The sequence below is a fragment of the Protopterus annectens genome, chromosome 1.part0 (assembly GCF_019279795.1).
Source record: "Protopterus annectens isolate FY-2018-M chromosome 1.part0, PAN1.0, whole genome shotgun sequence".
In the NCBI taxonomy this organism is placed as follows: Eukaryota; Metazoa; Chordata; order Ceratodontiformes; family Protopteridae; genus Protopterus; species Protopterus annectens.
In genome coordinates this window covers 1890552986-1890565283 of record NC_056725.1, presented here as the reverse complement: position 1 = coordinate 1890565283, position 12298 = coordinate 1890552986, and the positions used below count along the sequence as shown (strand labels likewise).

General features: G+C 38.2%; 1 protein-coding gene across 1 annotated transcript in view; it reads left to right on the top strand.

The window, feature by feature from the left end:
- Positions 1-10066, top strand: part of SPEF2 (sperm flagellar 2) — a 2540087-nt gene extending 2530021 nt beyond the window's left edge. Inside the window, exon 30 of the mRNA XM_044069998.1 lies at positions 9818-10066. Within this exon, the coding sequence (XP_043925933.1) occupies positions 9818-9895 (78 nt within the window). The 3' untranslated portion in view covers positions 9896-10066. The remainder of the gene's footprint in view (positions 1-9817) is intronic.
- The last annotated feature ends 2232 nt before the right edge of the window (positions 10067-12298 follow it).

Here is a 12298-nt window from a genome sequence, read left to right as displayed (position 1 = left end):
GCAACTAGCCTGGAGGTGTGGATATCCTTAAAGAATATGGACACACCTTCACCTTTGTTGTTCTGGTCCAGGTTAAATGGCCAAAAAGTGTGGTATGGGTTATAGCCTGGTAAAGCAGGGGTGCTGTCTAGAGCCTTGAACCAGGTCTCAGTCATTGCACAGATATCGATGTTCTCCATTTTAAGGAGTGCTTTGAGTGAGTGCATTTTGAGATTTAGACTTCTAGCATTGAGTAGCATTACCCTCAGTTTTTGCTTCCCTGTTCCTGTGATGAATTTGTCATTTGAACCTTGCCTAAAAAAGGCAGTATAAGACCCTTAGCCAGTATCCGGAATCCCAGAGGCGACAGGTGCAGGCCATTTCTGACAAAGCATCATGGTCTGTCGACCATGTCATCCCAGGCAGACAAATACTGTATCCCCTTAGAATGACACCAGATGCTTAGCCAATTGTTGAAGTCAGTCATTTTGTCCTTGTACTGCGGTGTCATTCTGGGCAATGGCAGGATGCTACTCAGGGCTAGGGTCATACCTGCCTGGGCTACAAGATCGGAGAGCTCTTCCATGTCTCTTTTCATATAGTCCAGGGAGGTACATCTCAGGTCATTCACACCAACATGGACAATGACACAGTCATATCTGTACATGTTGTGGAGTGACCTGAGTGCATGGGTTATATGGTGGATCCTGGCACCTGACAGGCAGCTGACAGTAACCTTCTCCTTGTTTAGCTTGGTGAGTGGGACATCAGTGTGCCTGACTATAGAGTCACCTAGGACCAGTGTGTTGGGTATGTTGTTTTGCCTTATGGGCTGTGGTTTATTGGCACACTGAGTCTGTGGGCTATGTATTATTTGGGTTGTGTTGGGGGGATGGAGGTTGCTTGCGTTTCTGCTTTGGAGGTCCCTGTTGCTTGAGCAGATTATTTTTGAGAGCATCCATGAATGTTTTTGTGTTTCTATGTGTGGATTTTGGTGGTGTAGGTTTAGTGGAACTATGTGATGAGTCTGGTGTGGTGCAAGTGTTTACCTTCTCCTCTTGACTGTCAAGTTCAGTCTTAGCTGGAGAGAGCTTTACCTCCAGTTTGGCTAGATAAGTGCATCTCTCACAGCTTGTGGTGTTGGGTGGTAGGAGGAGAGGGTTGTCTGTGTACATGTGGCAATTGCTACATTTCCCCAAGATGCCCAGATTCATCAGACAGACAAGAAAGAACACTGGGAGTTGACCCTTGGACATACCTGAATAAAAAGCTGCTTTCCTCTAGACAAGTGAGGAACGTGAGTATAAGAGTTGTTTTTCTCTAAGCAAGTGAGGAAAGTAAGTACAAAAACTGTTTTCCTCTAGGTAAAGAGGAAGGTTAAGTGCTGTAGTGATTTGTAGCTTATTTAGTGCAAACAACAAGTTCTGAACAAGTGTTGAGCACAAATAAGCAAATTCCAGTGCTAAAACTAAGAATTTGTAATTCCTTTCTTATTGTTTTTCTCTGATTTGTGGTGGTCTTATACTTTCATTCAGGCTTTCTTCCAACTCAACTACTCTTCTTTCTTTCCTTCTGAACTTACTAGTTTTCCCTTGACAGTGACCTAAATCCCAATCCACCATCTTCCAGTTTGTCCATGTCTTTCATAGTGTCTGGTACTGATACCTTTACAAATTCTTGCAATGTATTCTTGTCCACTGTCTCCTTTCATTGATAGCTACCCCCCTCCATCCCCATCTCATTGTTTCCTATTCCTGCACACTTACCATAAGTCTCACTGCCATATGGTCTGATGTGGCTCTTTCATATATTTGGATCTCTTCTGTTATTTCCATTATTTTTTCCTTATAAACCTGTATAACCTACTTGCCCACACCAAAATGCTTCTTGTGAAAGTGTATTCTGTCTTGGTTGGGATACCTTTCCCTTTATATGTCCAACCACTCACACTGTTTCACTTCCTGGGCTAGGTCCTGTCTCATCTTTTGGTTATATTTCTCCTTTAGTGCAGTCTGTCTTTTTCTGGTTCTGTGTTGGCATTGTAGTCTCCTCTACAATTAACTCTAGTCCATCTGTTTTTATCTGTGCTAAGTTAACAAAAATATTCTTGTAGAATCTTTCTTCCTCATTGTTTGGTGTATGTATGTTTCTTTTTGTACCAAAAAAAAAAAAACAAGCAATCTCCGTGGTATCCCTGAAGTCTCGAAACAACCCACTATGCAAATATAGTGGGTCCAAAAACAAAACAGTGTAAGAAACTTCTCTGTGTGGAAGATTTTCAGTCCATATATCTCTAGTTGATCACTGTATATTAATAAGATCAGACAACAGTAGTAGAAGTAGCGAACTTAAACTCATCTTAAGTAAAATAAAATATATATATAATTGTACAGAATTACTTAGTATTCGAATGTAATCCAAGCAAGGCAGGCGGTCTGTTTCCAGTTGAAAATACTTTATTAAGTACACAGACAAGCGATCCAAATAAAACAAAAATAGAGTAATAGTTTCCTCACAAGCTTTCTAAATATATGTATATACTTTTTATCAGGCAAGGGAGTGGTTTATTGTTCTGTAAAACAAAGTGTTATTGGTAAACATGTTAAATTCACATCCCTTCCCCCCATCAGTGTGACATTCGAGTTGGTCCTGCCCTACTTAGTAGCTGTCATAATAATATAACCCTTATGTACTTTAAATAAAATTTATAATGATGTGTCTTTAAATACAATGTATAATGATGTACTTTAAATAAAATTTATAATGGTGTTCTTTAAGTAAAATGTATAATGATGTAAAAATAATAATAATAATGCATTAGCCAAACACCTTTCTCTTCATAAAAGACACACAGGTTTTAAGTTCCAGATCCTGGATTGCATAGACATGGGTGATCTTGAAGGAAACATCCCGAATATTCTGGAGAAACATTAACTCATGTGGCAATTAAAGCTGAACTCTTTTAGGAAGCCTCAACTAAACTACTACTGTTCAATTAAAAGTGTACTGGAACTTAGAAAATTGCCACATTGTTTACATGACTAATTTTATTTTATTTTATTCTACCAGTTTGTTTTAAATAACATTTTAAATCAGTTGTAATTTAAGTGTATATTTTGTTTCCATCATCATACATTTTTTCTTATTATTTTTTCTTTTTCTGGTTCTCTTTTTTTCTACTTTATTCAAAATGATGTATAATAACAATACTAATTATACAATAATATTTTTATAGATAGTTTTTAGGATTCTTGTACACAGACCTGAAGAAGTCTAGAAGGACGAAAGTGATCTTTGTTAACAATAGGTTATAAAAATAGAATATGATTTTTACAATTGATTTTTTACATGCAAAGTGTATATGTATATTTATATATATATATTTTTGATTGCCAAATGGACTGAGGTTGATATATTTCCAGCCATGTAGTATACTGTCTTGGATAAAATCACAGACTTAATAATCTACTTAATAATCTGGTTAAATAAGAGGTACCACATCATTATACATTTTATTTAAAGTGCCTAAGGGTTATATTATTATGACAGCTACTAAGTAGGGCAGGACCAACACGAATGTCACACTGATGGGGGAAGGGATGTGAATTTAACATGTGTACCAATAACACTTTGTTTTACAGAACAATAAACCACTCCCTTGCCTGATAAAAAGTATATGCATATATTTAGAAAGCTTGTGAGGAAACTATTACTCTATTTTTGTTTTACTTGGATCGCTTGTCTGTGTACTTAATAAAGGATTTTCAACTGGAAACAGACTGCCTGCCTTGCTTGGATTACTTTCGAATATTTAGTAATTCTGTACAATTATATATTTTTTATTTATTTATTTATTTTTACATAAAATGAGTTTAAGTTCGCTACATCTACTACTATTGTCTGATCTGATTAATATACAGTGATTGACTTGAAATATATGGACTGAAAATCTTCCAAACAGAGAAGTTTCTTACAATATGTTTCTTTCTGTCCAGCATGCACCTTGCACTCATCCTGCCAGATGACCCATCTGCTTATCCCACTTTTTATCACTTTCTCTGTGTTTGTCTGACTCCCTCAATGAAATGCATTTGCTACTTTCTTCTTTCCTCCCCTGCCTTGTTGTTAATTTCTCCCTTTGGTAGTCATAATACAGCATCTTCTTTCCATCTCTAATTTTCAGTTTTATCTCTTGTGATAGAACAGTGTCTCCTCCCATCCCTTTTAACTTTTCCTGTATCTTCCTTCTTCTGTGATGAATACCAAATTTTCCACATTATTTTCTGTATTTCCATTGATGTTTTTGCCTACCCCTCCTTTCTTCCCAATTTCTGCCGTTTGGCATAACCCTTCCTCTGGCCCTGTTCTCTGAGCTGAATATTGTGTTCTTTGGTAGCTGCCAACCTCTGGACCTCCTCTTCTGTGGATAACTGCCTTTTGGCTGTTCCTTATGCATGTGTATGCCCTGGACATTGACCATTTATGAGTTTATTTTGTTCCCTTCCACCTGACCATCACACTAATATATTGCTTGCCAATCAAGTACTGATATCACATTCTTTTTACATCACAGCATTCCCATTCATTGGTCTCCCATCTCTACTGTTACTCGCTGGTCTGGTGTAATAGTCTACCACTTTTTTTTCATTGCAGTCTTATATTTCTTTACCTTGATACCTATCCACTACCATTCCTTTATTTCTCATTTGTCTGTAGGTTATTCTTTATCTTAATTTTTTGCTGTTTCCCCCCGATTCATTTGTTTTCATGCCCCCAACTGTTACATTAAAAATATTATTTATTTCTAATTACCCTTAGATGTTAAACTTATGTTTACTTCAGTATATTTTACATTATTAAGTTGTCAAGAATAATATTATTATTAAGTAGTCAAGAAAAATAATATATTGCTTATCTTGAAAACTTGTCCCGTTGCCCATCTTTGAATGTATTATCTATTATTGTCCTGGGAACTGAATCATTTCCTCCTATTGTTTGTAAAGTTTTGATGTCATTTTTACCAGGGATGTGTTTAATAAGGTAAAAAAGCCTATTTCATTCAATACATCCTTGCTACCCTGTGCAGAGTCATCTATGTTTAGTGTATATTACATCCACTTATTTATTGCTTCTATCTTTCTGAGATCACTTTCATGATCTCTGTATTCCCATCTTCCACCTTTTCAACTCTGCCGTCCATCATAAATGCTTCTTTCCAGCTTGTTTACCACCTCATTTGTCCTGAGTTGTCTGAAACATCTGACACACCATTGTCCCATCTCTTTAGAACTCACCATTGCCTGTGATTGCTTCTGCTTCTTTCTCTGCTTTTGTGTCAAAATATCCCTTTGGAGAGGTTACTCATTCTTTTGTCTTTTAGATATAACTCTTTTCACTTGTTTCCTCACCCTCATCTTGTCTCAGCTACTTGTAGTTACCCTTGTGATTAGTGGTTTTCTGGTCATGACTTTCACTGGCATGTGGCCCTTTTGCATTTCCTGGACCCATCTTCTTACTTGCAGAGATTTCAGCAGCTGACATTGCATGTCCTCTTAGTGGTCTCTGTGTCACTTTTCCTGTAATTGCATTCCCATTCCATGCCTTCCAGGTGATTCAGATTCTTACTGCTTGTGTTCTTTAGCTATCTATTATACCTTTGTTTAGACTTTTGAATTTCCTTCATTATGTGTACCCTGGACAGTTCCCCCTTCCTGCCATATTTCAACCATGTAGGTTCATAGGTTTGTACTAGGTTATCATCCCTAGGGCCTATACAAGCCTAGCCATAACAATTCCCTGGCTATTTCTTCCCGCACTATTTACTTCCCTGGACCCTGTCTAGCAGGGTGACTGATGTGATCCCCAGGGTGAATTTCCTTTCTCCCATCCAGTCGTCAAGGTTCCTTTTAAAGAGGACCAAAGAGGCACACTGCTTGACATGTATGGGCAATCTATTCCAGAGTCTAGGGAGTCTCTGGGTCAGGAACCTATCCCTCCAGCATGTTTTGCTTATTGTGATGACAAGGTTTAGATCCCTGGAGCGTGTGGCTCTGAGGGATTGGGATTTCTTTAAGTGTAGCATGTCCAACAGCTCTGGGTTTGACGTGGCCTTGTATGTTAAGCAGAGATTGCCTCTGAGTAGACAATATGTGACAGAGTATAGCTTGAATTTTTTAAGGCAGTCAGTGTAGGGCATCTGCTTTAGGCCTGTGATTCTTTTAGTGAGTTATTTCTGCGGCCTTTCCAGTTGTTGCAGATGTCTTGAGAACTACATACCAAACGGGGCATTGTATTCTATAATGGGTCTAATGAGGGATGAGTACAGTGGGACAATGACCTCCTTTTTTCTGGATGAAAAGCCCTTAGTGATGAGATGTGCCACATAGAAGGATTTCCTGACTGTTGTGGCAATGTGGTTATCGAAGGTGAGACCACTGTCCACCTGTGTCCCTAAGTCTCTTATCACACTTTCAGTGTTTAGTGTACTGCCAACTATATGGTAATTCAAGGGTACATGTTTTTCCCAAAGGGGATAACTGCATTTCTTGGCACTGAGCTTGAGCCCATGGCTCTGGCACCAAGCATCTGTTTCTGTAAGACCCTTTTGTAGGGTATCCACATCATTTGGGGATTCAATAATGGCTCCCAGTTTGCAGTCATCTGCGAACTTTGTTAGCCAGAGTCACTTAGTGTTGGCCTACAGAGAAGTAGATGCCAAACAAGAGCGGTCCCAGGACTGAACCCTGAGGTACTCCACTTGTCACTTGTCTGGAGCTGGATACCTGTTACATTCATTCTTATTTCATTTAATGTCTCCAGCATAGCTCTCCTTTTCCTTTAGAATGTTTCTGAGTAATCTCTTTATGAAAATACATGCAAATGGAATACCTTTAAGTCTTTTTTCCTGTTTTAATATTTCATTTTTTTCAGCAAAGGAATGGAAACATGCCAAAGCAAGCACAGGTCTGCTTTCTACTGATGCATGCTGTTCTCCCATTCTTTGTATCCTCTCTATCAGTGTCTCTTGATTTCCTGGTATCATGAATTTCTCCTGTATTAGTTGCTTTACACAGAGCTTCAGTTCGCTGTTACCTATTCCCTTGTATTCCAGTTATCTAGATATTACTCCTTCTTCTACTTCTGTTTCTTGTATTCTGTTTCTGCAGTTCAGGTTTAATTGCTTCTTTATCTTCATCTGGATCTTGCATCTTTCTTTGTAGCCTTTTCAGCTCTGTTTGTTGTTGTTTTACTGTTTGCGTCAAGTAGCTCACATTCTACCTGCCATGATTACCTTTCTAAACAAAATGCATAATTGCTCCTCCTTTTTTGCAGCTTTAAATGCAACAGTCTGTTCATCCTTCTGTTCTTGTTAATTTATCTGTCTTTCTTTCTTTTTGAGTTGTTTTTCTCCTTGGGAAAACTATTTATATCTGAATTTCTGCAGGCCTTTCTCCAGAGCTTTGGGCTTAGGAGGCCATCTCTGCTGCATTCTTTAGCACTCTGTCATTTTGCAAATAATAATTTGGATGCTCCTTTACCTTCATTTCTGAAATATAATGTAAAGTTCCATTCTTCTTCTTCTTGTAGGTCTTTTGTATAAGAAGCTATACTGCTGTTCGTATTATAATTTTTTCTGCTGAATGACAAATGAACACATGCATATACATGCACTCGCCTGCACACAAGCGTGTACACAGATACAGACATGTACATAAACACACACACACACACACACACACACACACACACACACACACACGCACACACGCACACACGCACACACACACACACACACACACACACACACACACACACACACACACACACACACACACACACACACACACACACACACCACCCTCTTTACCATCCAGGATATTTTCCAAATGTATGTATATCACAGTTGAGGCTACATTCTAGTCTTTCATCATTTCCATTTCCATCACTCTTATCTATGATTTACTTCTTTGAAAACAACATAGATACTGACATACCTGTAGCACTTATGTGAAGCACTAAATAAAGCAGCTGTTTTTCCCCCTTTTTAAATACATTTCATGAAACAAGATAGAAAGAAGAAAAAAAGAAAAAACACTGATGGTATTTATTACACTGTCTCTCACTCTCTACTACTTAACAAACGTACACACCTAAACTTCTCTGATACAATTGCGTGGTTCTCTAGCTATCTCTCTGATAGGCAGCAGTCAGTGAGATAGGACTTTGCACTATCTACCCCCCTTTCAGTAAGAACAGATGTCCCCCAAGGATCCATTCTTGGAGTTCTACTTTTTAATATCTTCACTAACATACTTCACTCCTCTTGTCCTCAGTCTGCCATTGTACAATATGCTGATGACTCTACAGACATCATTATTGCTAACTTCCCCACATAACTCCTGTCAAACACCCACACATCCTTTAACTCTGTAGAAATATGGCTCACTAATAACCAGCTCAACCTCAACCCTATAAACACAAAATTGCTACTATTTCTTCTTAGAAATGCAACCCACATCAAATCTTCCTTCTCCATAATGTCCCTACACAATACTCATATAGAAGTGGAAACTAGCACAAAACTACTTGGCATTACCATTGACGACAAACTAAAATTTGATCTACACATTAAAAACTGCATCAAAAAACCCACCAAAAACTAGGACTCCTGTATTGGAATAACAAATACCTTACCACATCATGCCAACCTTCTACCCTGCCTAACCTACTGTTCCCAAATACTCACAAATTAGAACTCCTCCCTACTTACCAAATTAGAATCAACCTATCACAAGATAGCTAGATTTGCAGCTCAACAAACATATAAATTCCGCCACTGTCTCTACCTAAAATACCTGAACTAGCTTGAACTACCTCACCTGCTTCTACCTTGCTTGAACTACCTCACCTGCTTCTACAATCTCAACTCCAAATCATACACTCTATTCGATATCAGCCTGATTTTTGCCCAGGTCTATCACCTCTCATCTCCCACTATTCCCCTACCTGACATTTCCGAAGTGCAACCAAAGACCTATTAAATGTTTACAAACCTAAATCCAAGACTGGATGTAAGTTATATAGCTACCACCCCTCTATTGCATGAAACAGACTCCCACTTGAAATAAGGAACCTAACTCACCCCAAATAATTTGTCAGCCACCAAACACTACTTTAAAAAACATTGGATCTGCCATTGTATGGATTCTTCCTGACCACTACCTACCTATATAGTACTGTCTACCTAATTCATAATACATAGCACTAACAACTTACATCCCATGGTTTTTAGGAAACGTCCTAAGCTTTTACCATACTCTCCCTACTGAATCTAAGCATTTACCATGTTCTGCTTACTGAATGTTAGATTATCAAATATTTTATGTAACTTCTTAAGCTTTTGCTATACTCTGCTTACTGAACCTTAGATTAGCAAACTTATTTAAACCATAAAATATTACTTACTATACATTTACTGTTATTATCCTTTTGTTTATATTATTGTTTTATTTTTGTCAACAATTGTATGAAATTTTTAACTTCTTGCATATGTCAATTGTTATGTTAAGGTTTTTATACATTTTGGAGCTTTTCTCCGTGGGCCTCCACTGAAAAAGGGCTTTAGCTCAGTCGAATATTCCCAGTCAACAAATGTAAACTAAAATAAATAAATAATAAATAATTAGCACTTTGCATAATCACAACATGTTTATGAATAACACCTTAGTTTAATTAATTTTAGTTTGCAGGTTAAATGTTAAGCACAATACTTACATATTTGGAACATCTGTGCTGTAAAATTGATAAAACTCACATCCCTCTTTAACATTTTGTCTAGGATATCGTAGCCTTTCTGCAGCATGTGAAACAAGTACAAGCTGAACGGGAGATAATAACTGCAAACACAAACCAATGAAATGGCAAAGACACAGAAAAGTCACATTAAAGACAAGATTATTTTAGATGGTGTAGTGCCTTGCTGATTATTAGCTGTTTACTGCTTACAAGATACGGAAATACTAATGTGGTTTGGTATCTATCTTATTGCAAATCTTTTTCTAATAAAGTTTTAGCAGGTTTCTTTACACATAGTGATTGCAAGCTGAAATGTTAAATTATGCTTTTCTGCCAAATAATTATGTACTAGATGTTTGTGTTTTGTAATTTCTTCCATTTGCAATTGATAGTACATTTTTATATATAGCACAGTTTAGTTTATCCAAGACCTGCATCTTAATTTACATACATTTTGCCCTGATGTTGCAACAAAGGGCAGGATTCACGAAGCCTCCGTGTAAGAGTTATAACTCTTACACGGAGGCTGCAGTTAAACGGAGTGATGTCAGCATGCTCTGCATATTCATGAGAGCATGCTGAATCACACCTAAGGCTAACACGGCCCATGTAAGACAGTAGGGGGCGTGTCCGTAGGCCGAGCCCTGTAAGCGGACACGCCCCCAGAAGAGTAAAAGTGCCCAAAGTAAACACCCACGACAGAGTCCATGGAAATGTGAATAAACACAACACAACACATGCCCCCACAGACTATGAACAGAAAATATATAAATGAACATGTTATAAATTTTTTTTAAATCGTAAAGATGTTTGCCCGTGAATGCGCTCGTTTGCGCGGGTGTGCCCGTAGAGCAGCTACAGTTAGCAGTCAGTGGGAAAGCATATAAGAACTAAATAAGTAAAGTAAGCCAAGAAGCAATAGCATAGCGGTAGAGATGTTGGCTAAAGAGCAGGCATTCATGGTTTGAGCCCCCACAACACCAATTTTTATTTTTAGCAAAATAAGCACGAAACAAGTCCCTGACAAACATGTACACATAAAATCACATTTTATGTAAAATGTAATGAAATAGCCCATTTATATTGAAGAAATGTGAGGTAACAAAGCAATAAAAAATGCCAGATGTGCCCATAGCTGAGCTACAGTTTAACAGGGTGAGTGCATCTGCCCATAGGTGGGCAGTGCTTTAACTGGTACAAAGTGAGTGCCCGTAGCTGAGCAGTGGTTTAACAGATCCCGAACCCAGGACCTTGGAAACAGTAGTCTGTATGACCTACCACTAAGCCATGACTCTTATACAAGAACATTGTGCTAAAATGTACTGGAGCTTTTCTCCCCGGGCCTCTACTGTAAACGGATATATATCCAGTTGGACTAGCCCGGTCAACAAATGTAAAATAAAATAAAATAAATAAATAAATAAAAATAAATAAATATAACATGTAATAGTAGGGATGAATGTAAAGGGAATATAGGATGTGTAGTACACAAAGCATGTCATTTAGAATTACTGTTAAAACTAGTGGATTCCCATAATAGTAGTGTGTGAACAGAAACAGCCATGCTAGTTGGTAGCTAGTAGGTAATAATGTCAGTTAATGTACATGTATAAATGTATGTATATTTACATATATATATATATATATATATATATATATATATATATATATATATATATATATATATATATATATATATATATATATGTATATAGCTGTAGGTGTCATTGCGCATACACACTTACTACAGGGAACAGGAGAGAGGAATGGAGAAATGTGAATCTACAACACAGCCTGAATCATGAGAGAGATACTAACCTTTACACTCACAGAACAGTGTCCACAGCATACCAGCATGGTCCCCGCCCTTACAATCTGAAAGGGCAACGCCTATCTCACATACCCTTTTATAGCACTGTCCTGAAATCACAGTGAGAACTGCAATCAGTACACAACTGGCTGCATGCAATTAGCAAATGCTGGCTTATAATTGGTGCAGAGGCCATCACATGGACCTATGCAGATACCTACAAAAGCATCCTGTACTAACACTCCACACATGCAATACGTTCATTGCACTGTCTGGAAGCAGACAGAGGGAGAGAGACAGAGACAGAGAGAAAAAAAAAATACACACGCTACACACTGTGAGTCCAAGCTGTCAGCAGTGACAGTAGCAAGCCGTGCCAACAGCAGCAGGAAGCAGAAGCAGTGGTAGCGCAACCAGCTGCGACAAACACAGGTAATGTAAAGTAGCAGGTTAATAGTCTGCATACTGTGAACCCTCCAAATGTGACATAGGTCTGTATCTATAGGTATGTCCATGTGATATGTTGTGTGTACGTAGTTCCACCAAAAGGGGATGACTATACATTACATGTCAGTCAGTGTTAGGCCATGATCCTGGCAGCAGTTGTCTGTGCGTTGCCCTCAGCAATGGCTGTAGTGACGGTTTTGAAAGGTCAGCCAGGTTCAAAAGGCAGGATCAGCCCATCACAAAGGCAAACTGGCTGGGAACAAGTGT